General features: G+C 38.8%; 1 protein-coding gene across 4 annotated transcripts in view; it reads left to right on the forward strand.

The window, feature by feature from the left end:
- The window catches only part of LOC130346290 (adhesion G-protein coupled receptor D2-like), a 194,256-nt gene that overhangs the window by 12,298 nt on the left and 169,813 nt on the right, over positions 1-12,145 (forward strand). For all 4 annotated transcript variants that reach the window (XR_008884619.1, XR_008884620.1, XR_008884621.1 and 1 more), the window contains exons 6-9: positions 276-361; positions 3,210-3,482; positions 3,565-3,676; positions 5,306-5,425. Coding sequence is in view for 1 of the 4 variants with exons in the window: in XM_056554532.1 (XP_056410507.1) it covers positions 276-361; positions 3,210-3,482; positions 3,565-3,676; positions 5,306-5,425 (591 nt within the window). In the remaining 3 variants the exon portion in view is untranslated. The remainder of the gene's footprint in view (positions 1-275; positions 362-3,209; positions 3,483-3,564; positions 3,677-5,305; positions 5,426-12,145) is intronic.

Raw genomic sequence — 12,145 nt, forward strand, 5'->3', positions numbered from 1 at the left:
GCAGCAGAAATGGGTGGTGCCTTGCTGAAGACCAAAAAATGTTTATCTCTTGAACCCAGTATAACAATAAAAAAGTACAAAAAGAGTCAATTATATTGCTTAATTAGTACTGCAATTGTTACTATTCAACACAATAGTGTTCCACATTGTTTGCCATAGATGTAGGATTAGATGACTAAATTCTGCAAGCTGAGGCTATATAGGTAATGTAGTTATGGATATGGTAAAACCATACAGTACACTAATTGATGTTATTTGTTGTTTTGTTTTCCCAGAGGTCTATAATCTCTTTCAAAAGACCAAATCGAGTCGTGACCAAAGCTTCGCTAGCAGAGTGAATATGATTTCAAACCGCAGCGTGGTGAGTTGAGCTTTACGCTTGGAGTTATGGTTTCTGGCTCTTTTGTGATTGTTCCCTTTTAAGCTTCTAGAGATGAGCTTTTCAAACTTAACATGTTGATGACATTCTTTTTAGAAGTGCATAGTTTGGCGACACATTTCTTGCAGTATTGCCAATTGCATGAATAGTATTGTGCGTCCTACAACACACCACACAATGGGATACTAGTTAGCAGAATTACAAATGTGGCTGCTGCCTCCTGTGCCATTTCATCCCCCCCCCCACACACACTCTTGATCACCCTCTATATCATTTCATTACCCCCTTCTTCCCACCTGTGCCACTTAATTACCCTGTGTTATTTCATAACCCCCCTCTGCCACTTCATTATTCCCCTTCATCCTTAACTGTGCCACTTCATCCTCTCTTGATTCCCCCATCATCATACCCCCCTTGATCCCTGTACCAATTCATCTCCCTCTGTCACTTCATTCCCCCTCTTGATCTCCCCCCCGTGCCACTTGATTCACCTCCTGTGCCACTTTATTTTACCACACTTATCACCCCTTGTGCTACTTCATTCTCTCCCTTGATGACACTCTGGGCCACTCATCCCCCCCCTCATGCTATTTCGTTCTTATATGGCCTCAGTCTGGCACAAGCATGATCAGGTGCAGGGTCGGCAGCAAAACAGGGGCACTGACAAGTGATGTCCTCCCACTGCGCTCTTTGGCTCGACACCAGTGGTGTCACTCAACAGTTCTGGCAGCCACCGCTTCTCACTGATTTAAAATAGCCGCTGCACTGGCTTCCTGTTCAAGATTAGCAGCATGGACAGTGACCACTTAAAAACAGTGACCAAGGACGGCTGCTGATGCAGGACGAGACGGTCGCGACATACAGTGGGGATCAAAAGTTTGTATTAATGTGCATAAAGAAGCCAAGGAAAGATCGAAAAATCTCCAAAAGGCATCAAATTACAGATTACACATTCTTATAATATGTCAACAAAAGTTAGATTTTATTTCCATCATTTACACTTTCAAAATAACAGAAAACAAAAAAATTGAGTCTGCAAAAGTTTGGGCACCCTGCAGAGTTAATATCTTGTACTGCCCCCTTTGGCAAGTATCACAGCTTGTAAACGCTTTTTGTAGCCTGCCAAGAGCCTTTAAATTCTTGTTTGAGGTATCTTTGCCCATTCTTTCTTACAAAAGTCTTCCAGTTCTTTGAGATTTCTGGGCTGTCTGTCACGCACTGCTCTTTTAAGGTCTATCCATAGATTTTCAATTAAGTTGAGGTCAGGAGATTGTGAAGGCCATGGCAAAACCTTCATTTTACGCCTCTTGATGTAAACCCCTGTGGATTTCAAGGTGTGTTTAGGATCATTATCCATTTGTAGAAGCCATCCTCTTTAACTTCAGCTATTTCACAGATGGCATCAAGTTTGCATCCAAAATTTCCCTGTGCCACTGGCTCGATACAACCCCAAAGCATGATTGATCCCCCCCATGCATAACAGTTGGACAGAGGTTCTTTTCATTAAATTCTGTTCCCCTTCTTCTCCAAACGTACCTTTGCTCATTCCGGCCAAAAATTTCAATTTTTTCTTCTGATAACTCTTCCATAAAGACCATATTTGTACAAGTATCTCTTTATAGTGGAATAGTGTACCACAACTCAAGTGTCTGCCAGATCTTTGTGGAGGGATTGTGCAGTCAAACGTGGGTTTTGAATAGTTTTTCTCACAATCCTGCGAGATGTTTTTCTTGGTCTTCCAGATCTTGCTTTAACTTCCACTGTTCCTCATGACTGCCATTTCTTAATTACATTCTGAACAGAGGATATTGACATCTGAAAACGTTTTGCTATCTTCTTATAGCCTTCTCCAGCTTTGTGAGCGTCAACTATTTTCAGTTTCAGATTTCTAGACAACTGCTTAGAAGAACCCATGGTGCTGATTGTTGGGGCAAGATCAGATGAGTCTGGGCATTTAAAACCTTTGAGATTGACATCACCTGGTCTTCCCAGAGGATGATTGAGAACAATCCATGACACTGGCAGGTCTCAGCTTTGCAAAGGGGGCAGTGCATGCTATAAATTCTGCAGGGTGCCCATACTTTTGCAGATGCCATTTTTTTTGTTTTCTGTTATTTTGAAAGTGTAAATGATGGAAATAAAATCTAACTTTTGTTGACATATTATAAGAATGTCTAACCTGTAATTTGATGCCTTTTGGAGATTTTTCCATCTTTCCTTGGCTTCTTTATGCACTTTAATACAAATTTTTACCTGGGGTGCCCAAATTTTTGATCCCCACTGTACCTAGGGATTGTTGCTGACTCACTAGTGCGCAGCAGCACCCAGTTTGAAAATCCCTGCCTTAGTCACTGAGCAAGAATTATGGTTACTGTATGGTGATATGCACAAAATTAAAGGGGTTGTCTTTTTAGAAAATCTCCTTTCCATATGCCTATATGGATGTATTGATGCACCTTACGTGCCAGAGTGCACAGCCACCACTTTGGTGGACCTGCTTTGTGCATGTATTATATTGATGACCATTTATTTAACTATAGCATCATATGCCAATATCAACTGATAGCCAGAGGCTTCTGAATCTGGACCTGCCAGCACCAGCGGTTCCCTGGGTTTGTTTAATTTCCAAGGGGGGTTGTCATGGTGGGACAACCCCAATAAAAACTAGATAACATACATAGGGGCCTAGCAAAATTATAACATTCATGTTTTCACCTGAGTGTATAAAATACTTATTGCACATAGTTTTTTTTTACTTGTATAAGGCTATAAATACAATTAAATGTCTTCAAGAAATACATGACAGATTGAATTATATGTTTCTTTTTAGATATCTGAAAATCCTCTTACTAGTGATGTTACCCAGTTTAGTGCACCTGAGGCTTTGGCGTGCCTTCAGGCTATCGAAGTGGGTCTGGAAATGGAAGAAAGTCCTCTGGATTCAGTGGATGTTTTGGGCATCATCCAGTTTCTGAAGGAAGTAGCTGATGTTGACATGCATGGCAGCAAAAACACATTAGAAGACCTGAGTCAACATTTTGTTCACGTAACTGGGGAGCTTCTTGAGCAACATGACCCAGACATGTGGTCAGAAGTAGCTCCGGTAATTTTTATTTTTTGTGGTGTTGCTAATATCAGTATTGTGCTTACTATGACAAAAATAACTGTACAACTTTTCCATTTAGATTATCAAAGGACCTATGGCAATACTTCAGACAGTGGATAAAATGGCCTGTAATTTTGCCCAACTTCTTTCGGATGAGAAGAAAGAAGTTTTTATACATCACAAGAACATTGGTCTGTGGATCCTTTTGATATTACATATGTATATTAAAGCATTTGGACATAGTGTATTCTTTATTGCCTTTTATGTAACATAATAGTGGCACTATACTATTATAAGCAGCCACATTTTTATATCTACAGGTTATCAAGTGAACTTAATTAAAAGAGAACTCTAGCCAAATGAAATTACCTTTATATAACTGCACCTCTTTAAGTTATATCACTTTGTAATGTACAAGTGTAATCTTTGCTGAGCCCAAACCCTGTGTCTCTCAGCTTTTTATTCAGGCAGGAAGTCCATTAGTTCTAAGCACACATGATGACTGTCGGGCACCAGTTTGCTGTGTTCGGCCGGCCGTTTTGGGTCAAACACGTCACTTTGCAATGTCACACTCCCTTCTTCTCAGCTCAGAGAACCAGAGCTTTAATGTGCAGTGTGTCATTGTCACTGACTGGCTGAGGCACGCACACCTACCTCATCTATATTCACTGATTTTCTAACCATGTGACAGCCCTGCCCTGTAGCTTAGACTGGAAACAAGTGCAGGGGTTGATGGTTTGTGTACTTTTTTTTCAGCTCTCAGCTGGAGTTTAAGGGGGCTTTAGGGGTTCAATTTCACTGGGATGCCTTGTGGAGACATAGTGAGTATATATATATATATATATATATATATATATATATATATATAATATAATATATATTACTTATTTTAGTTTTTTTTTTCACTTTTGGCTGGATATCTCCATTAAGGCATGAAGCCATAGGGAACTATATGACTGGAGCTTCTGTGAGAATGAAAATGAAAACTAACTCTCCATATGTCTTAGGTCATCATGCACATATTTCACTTTTATGCCACAACTATTTCTATATACCATAGGGTGGTTAAAGAGTATTCCCATCTGAAGACATTATCCCCTATTCACAGGGTAGGCAATAACAAGCTGATCATTGGGGTCCTCCTTCTGGGACCCCCATCAATCCTGAGAATGGGAAAAAGAAGTATTCTTGAAAAGAATGATGAACACCAGTCAGTGCTCTATTCATTTTCTACGGGGGAGCATCAACCATTACTAAGTCCAGGGCTCAGCAATCTTGGCAGCCCAACAAGGAATGAATGGAGCTCTAGCTGTGCATGTGCGATGCACACTGTTCATCCCAAGGACAGATTTTGTCCCCATTCTCGGGATCAGTAGGGGTCCAATTGATTGGACCTTTACCAATTATCTTTTTATCTCCTATTCTGCGGAGTGGGGAAAACTTTGTCAGGTGGGGATACTCCTTTTAAGTGTATCTGAGAAATTTCCATAACAATCGCTGTTGATCCACAAGACCCTATGTCAACTTTCAACAAATTAAAGTAACTTTTTTGGCACACTACTTTTATCCTATGCACTTGGCCTTGTAAAATTGTTATAGGCTTTCACCTTGCATTCAGGAGAGCTAATTTTTTGTTGCTCTGAGGGTAGCTTCAGCCAAAGTTATACTGCAATAGGATCTGATGAGTCTTGCGCTTGTGAGATTTTTGCTGTGGGTAATAGCACCATTTAATTTGAGAAATTGTAATCCAAGTAAATATAACGGTCTAGATATGATATGTATAATACTTGTGACATTTATACAGGACTTTTCTTCCATAGAAATTGCTGTGAGTCAGGTGGATCTAAATGCAGATGGTCACATTTACAAAGTACATACCACTGAAAGAGTGGATGAAATAGAAATTCTCGAGGAGGACCTTAAGAAACTTGTAGAAGAAGGTAAGTTGAAAGTTCCAGTTTGAAGGAAGTTAAAAGTTGCTTTTATGCATAGACAGTAAAATACTGTGTAACCATGAATCATATAAACATAACATAAATATGATAAAAGCAAGAACACATAGAGAAGCCAACAAAGTTTGGATAGGTTATTGTGGAACCTGATGGCTTATATATAAGTAGGGGTCTCATTGTGAAAAGCAGTGCCAACTCTGTGATTCTTGATTTATGGAATGTTTGGATAGTCGCTTTTTGTAATAAGGGGCTAATGAAAATAAGTTAATGACAGGATATTCTGCTTCTGGGACCCAGAGTAATTTACTGTAATCTGTGGGGTTGTACAGTAGGAAGTGTTTATCCTGCAGCACCATTAAAAGCTACGGAAAAGTGATGTATGGTATCTGTTAAAAACTATGTGTTGTCTTTGTAATGCAGTGTTTCCCAACCAGTGTGCCATCATTATTATTTAATATAATTGGACATTTTCCTACCCTTGGTGACGGAAAATACAGTTTTTATTAAAGACAGGAGATGAACATTATGCTACTCTTTCTTTACTGTTTTCTATAGCAGCAAACAAAGGGTTAATAGTATATTCCAAGAAAAAAGTTTAACAGGTGTTAGTTTCAAACGTGGCCTAAAAACACATCAGACAGGCCTATAACAGTCTTTAATTGGCCTCAACCTATTCCCAAACATATCCCCACACCTCTTGTTTGAATAGTTATTGTGTAATTTTATGTCTGACTTGTCTTTGTTTGTACACCATAATTGTAAGCGCTGCGGAATCTGTAGGCGCTATATAAATAAAAAAATAATGTCTAGTGTTCGGTTAACAATGGTATGGTCTGAATAGATATAATGGCTCATCAAGATAGGCTCCTCCTCTTTCTTTGATGTAGTGTAGAATAAGGAATTCCAAACAAACTCTTGACATAAAAGGCATCCTAAACTGTAATATTGAACTGGAACGTAGGATCATCTCTGAATCGATTAGATTAACTTCCAGATAAAAAGGATCCAACTTGGAAATATAATTTCAATGGAATCCAGAACTTGTAATTGGTTATACTGAAAAAGAGAAATAATATTAATAGATAGGGTTGGGTCAACTGGGTGGGATAATGTTCGTCTCCTGTCTTTAATAAAATCTATATTTTCTGTCCGAGTAGGAAAATCTCCAATTTTATTACAATCCAGGAGACTCACATTATGCTTGTTCAAATCTTATAAACAATTGAAACTGATGCATTTAAAATATGTTCTAAAATACAGTCGTAGAAACATGAGTACTGGGTCTAAAATAAAAAAAAGTTTTGAAAGTAGACTCTGTGGACCAATGAGCAGTTTTTAGTATGTCCGATAAAGAACCACTAGCTTATCTAACCTTAGTGGATATGGCACCTCTGGTAGAGTGGGCTCCAAAAATGGATGCATCTATACCTGCTAAGGACGTGACTTGTTTTATCCACCTAGCAAGAGTTGGAGGGGATACCAGTAAGTGAGGTTTACAATGTGAAAAAAATTAATTGAGAGTTTTAGGGGTTTTTAATAGATTCAGTTTTATGTTCATAGGATTTAAGACAACTAACCACGCAAATAATTTTGTGATCAGGAAAAACTGGATAACATACCTTCCGGATGTTAGTTTTTATACGTTTATGTATAGAAAAAACAACACCTTGAGGATTTAATTGTTTGTGGGAAATGTCTAAAGCTTTAACATCAGATACTTGTTTGAAAGATATTAGACATAAAAGCAATGTAAGTTTTTAAGATAGAATTTTTAATGGAAAAAGGTAATTATCTCCCCAAAAATTAATTAAATCAAATTAATTTAATTTTATTTTTTTATTTTTTTATTAAAACATCCCATGTACCGTAGATTGATATTTAGGTAATGGGAGACATCTATATTTAATGCCCTTCATAAGTTTACAAATTAAAGGATGTTTACCTACTGAAACGGAATATATTGGGGCATTATAAAAATATATGGCTGAAAGGTATACGTTAATAGTACGATAAGCCCTACCTTCATCATAGGAATGAGAAAGGAAATTTAATAATTTTATTTATAGATGCATGTATGGGATCCAGATACCAGATACCATTGCATGCATTAGACCATATTTTCCAGGCTGATCCATAAGCTGATCTGGTACCTTGGGGCACATGCATCTGAAAGGATGTTTTGAGCTGATTATGAAAGTTTATTAGCTTAGTTCATATCAGGTCAACAGAACCTAATAGGGTTATCTGAGTGGGCAAGATCACAGGATGAGGATTGCACAATAGATCTGTCAGAATGGAATGGTGAGTTGGGATTATGCAAGGAGAATCTATGGACATCCCTAGAGCTTGAGGGAACCACGGTTGAGTCGGCCATAATGGAGTTATAAGAACTATTGTTGATTTGTAAATCTTGGTCAATAAAAGTCTTTGAAATTAGAATAAATGGAGGAAATGCATAAAGTGTCCCCTTGGGCCAAATTTTATGTTATGCGTCTGTGCCCATAGATTCTGGATTTGGGCGCCAACTGAAAAATTGAGGGATTTGGCGGTTTAGTCTGGATGCAAATAAATCCAGTTGAAGGGGACCCCAAAGGGAAACTAGTTGGTTAATTATTATGGGATCTAATTTCCAATCCCTGTAATCTGTGAGGTACCGAGAGTTCCAATCTGCTGTGTAGTTGGATAACCCAGGGAGATATTATGCCTTTAAAGTGATATCTTGGTTGAGGAAAAAAAATGCCAAAATTCTTTTGCTATGTTGGAAAGAGTCTTTGATTTTGTACCTCTTAATGGACTGATGTATTGTACTGCAGGGATGTTGTCCATCCGCATTAGAATGCAGCAATGAGATCTGTGTTTGGCGAAACTCTTGAGGGCGTATGAAGCCGCCAAAAGTTCCATACAATTGATATGAAGGTGTAACTCAACCAAGGAGACTGGCATCTGACTCTATTATGAGATCTGGAATAGGAGTGAAAATAACTTTCCCGTTCCAGGATTGTATATGTTGGAGCCACCAAAGAAGTTCTTCCTTGATGTCTGGGGAAAGAGTTTTCTCATCTGAATATGTTAGACCTTATCTCAGATGCTGAGTTTTGAGACATTGAAGTGCTCTGTAATGGAGGGGTGCTGGAAATATAGCTTGAATGGATGAGGAGAGTAAGTCTACTTTCCAAGCTATCGTGCGAAGGGACACTAATTGTTTGTTCAGAACTTGAACATATTTCCCTTCTGATTGTCCTCAATCTCCTCAAGGGAACACTCAAAATGGCAAATTGGGTATTGATTAAAAAAACCAAAAACCACTTCTTGTGAAGGGATCAGGGTGATTTTTTGTAATTGATTAAAAATCCCAGGTTTGATAATAAAGTTATGGTCCAATGTATGTGTAGATTAATTAAATCTATTGAGTCTGCCATAATGAGGATATCTTCCAGATAGATTATAAGACAAACTCCTCGAGCTTTCAAAATGGCTACTACTGGTTTCAACAGTTTAGTAAAGCACCATGGTGCTCAAGAGAGACCGAAAGGTAGGCATGTAAATTGCCATTTCTGATTTTCCCATACAAACTGGAGGTATGGCTGTGATAATGGGTGCATGGGCACCTTGAGATAGGCGTCTTTTAGGTCTATTTTTGTTAACCAATCGTTTGGTAATAATTGTATTTAGAATCCATGTTTCCGCCTTGATCATAGACCAGATGTGGATAACATGTTAAATTCTCCCTCCTAGGGGAATGGGAGAAAAATATGGAAGAAGTCTTACCTGCAGAGGATCTCGTTCTCGGATATCCTCTATGGATTCTAGCCCTCCAGGGCTTTCCTCTAGAAGGGAAGAATGGTGTGGGTTGGTAAGTGGTTGGTGGTACTGACACATTATCCGTCCTGGGTGGTTGGAGGCCTCTATATGATTGTCTTGAGATTGACGGCTGGGGAACCAGCCTCTTAGTCTCCCAGCCCTGCCAAAAACACGTCCTTGGAAAACTCTCTTAAGAGAGGATTGGGCTTTGTCAAGTGAAGAGAAAAGGCTGACATTTTTGTTAATTTCTTTAATATAGGATTCGCCAAATAAAAAAATTATCCGTGGAGGGAAGAGGCTACTTGAATTAATTGGGGATCCAATTTCATCAGGATCAACCTCTTTCTCTCCATACATAGAGAAGAGTTGGCATTGCCAAATATACAAAGGGTTCTTTTGGCCCATCCTCGAAGGGTAGGAAGGTCAGTGGGCTCACCAGAAATGGTTGCCTTCTCAGTGAGGTCTAAAATACGAGTGAGGGGACCTAATAGGTCTAGGAATTTATCTTGGACTAATCTAAATGAACGGTCCACTCCTTTCTTTGGGTTTTTACCTGTTTTGGATAAGAATTTTATCAATTTTGGATCTACATCAGGAGTTTTTGCCAAGTTAAAGGGTAGAGTGGGTCTAGGACATTCAGACTTTAACTTGCTCCTGGCTGCTCTGTCAAAGTTTTTTTTAACCCATTTACAAACAAATTTCGACACTTGTGGGTTGGGGACCCATTCTCCCGACTGTGGGTGTTTTATATGTCCCAGGTCAAAGTATGAGTTGCCAGCACCATCAATAATAAATGGTTCAGAGGAATGATCTTCCAACAGGTCATCCTCTCCCTCTGATATGTCTTCGTATTCTGAGTCATCAGGGTTAGAAATTATACTTTCTTCAGATGAGGAGTGATCAGAGGCTATATTATGAGAGGTTGGTCTAATCTTAGAAGAGACCTTAATTGCCCCTTTTTATGTGCTTCCTATAGGGCTGAGGGTTTGGGGGTAGATTAGATACCCTTAGAAATGAGCTTTTCTGAGAAGCTTTAGTTTCAACCTGATCCTCTGGATGTATAGATTTTTTTCTTAGATTTTGTCACAGTAGGATCGGTATTTACGTGGCACCTTTTCTGATGCACCTTACCTCTTTTTAGACCTGCCATCATGTGGGAGGTCGAGTCTTCAGCAGACCAGAATATATCAGAAGGGGTTGAAGGACCCTTCATAGGAGAATCATGTGGATTATTGCGATTTATCGCAGATGCCACTGATTTGGTTATCACATCTTGTATTGAAGACATTACGGATTTGACCGCTGATTGTACGGATTTTTTACGGATTGATCCACCAGCGATTGCAATACATATTCATCAACATATTCAAAATTTTGTGTCTCAGACATCTCAGTGGTTTCTTTGTTTGCAATGACTGAGGCTGATATCTATGTAATGATATAAGAAATATATATATATATATATCATATAGAAAACAAGCATAGGGCAGCACTCCTAAGAAAACGTTGTGATGGAATAAACACCTTGTTTTCCCCCCGTCCATTTGGTGTGCTGCAGTCGTCCTTGCTACATATATATATATGTATATATATATCCCCTTAAGGACCCGGGGTTTTTCCGTTTTTGCATTTTCGTTTTTTCCTCCTAACCTTTAAAAAAAATCATAACTCTTTCAATTTTGAAAAAACATAGAGTAGAATCCAGCTCAATCTGCAATAAAACAGTCTTTATTCAAAGGACATGGTCAGGAACAGCAGAAGTTAAGCGTTTCAAGCGCCAAGCGCTCTTAGTCATTTATGACTAAGCGCTTGGCACTTGAAACGCGTAACTTCTGCTGTTCCTGACCATGTCCTTTGAATAAAAGATCTTTTTATTACACATTGAGCTGGATTCTACTCTACGTTTTTCCTATTTGCTTTGGTGCCGTCCAGCACAAGGATCTGTGCTCTGGTTGTCCAGGCGGGGTGAGCTGGTTGGACTTTTTTTCTCTTTCAATTTAGCACCTAAAAATCCATATGATGGCTAATTTTTTGTGCCACCAATTCTTCTTTGTAATGACGTCAGTCATTTTACCTAAAAATGTATGGCGAAATGGAAAAAAAATCATTGTGAGACAAAATAAAAAAAAAAAAAAAAAAAAAAAAAGCCATTTTGTAACTTTTGGGGGCTTCTGTTTCTTCTCTTTATTCTGTAGGTCCATATGATTAAAATTATACCCTACCCTTGTGTAGGTTTGAATTTGTCATACTTCTGGAAAAAATCATAACTACATGCAGGAAAATTTTTCCGCATATGGGGTGGTATGGGGCTTTTTTGCGCCGTGATCTGAAGTTTTTAGTGGTACCATTTATGTATTGATCAGACTCATTGATCATTTTTTCATGATTTAAAAAGTGACCAAAAGTACACTATTTTGGACTTTGGAATTTTTTTGCGTGTACGCCATTGGCCGTGCGGTTTAATTAATGATATATTTTTATAACTTGGGCATTTCCACACCTGGCGATACCAGATATGTTTATTTTTATTTTTATGTTTTTAAATGGGAAAAGGGGGGGTGATACAAACTTTATTCTCCCATATGGGGCTATAACACTGCATACACTGATCTTTTACATTGATCAATGGTTTTTCATAGGATCAATGATTATGCTGCTTGACTGCTCATGCCTTCATCTCAGGCACTGAGCAGTCATTCGGCGATCAGACACCAGGATGCAGGTAAGGGACCCTCCGAGCTGCCGACAGGATGACGAGACGCGCATCTGAAGAGCATGACAGCGCGAGCCAGCTGGGGTGGGAAATACATCAGGGATGCGGTGTGGAGCGTGTATGAGGTATTTAGATGAATAGAAGATAGTGGTGATGTTGGTGATATAGAGTATATCTATAGGGAAATAGTATAA

The sequence above is a fragment of the Hyla sarda genome, unplaced genomic scaffold (assembly GCF_029499605.1).
Source record: "Hyla sarda isolate aHylSar1 unplaced genomic scaffold, aHylSar1.hap1 scaffold_78, whole genome shotgun sequence".
Lineage (NCBI taxonomy): Eukaryota > Metazoa > Chordata > Amphibia > Anura > Hylidae > Hyla > Hyla sarda.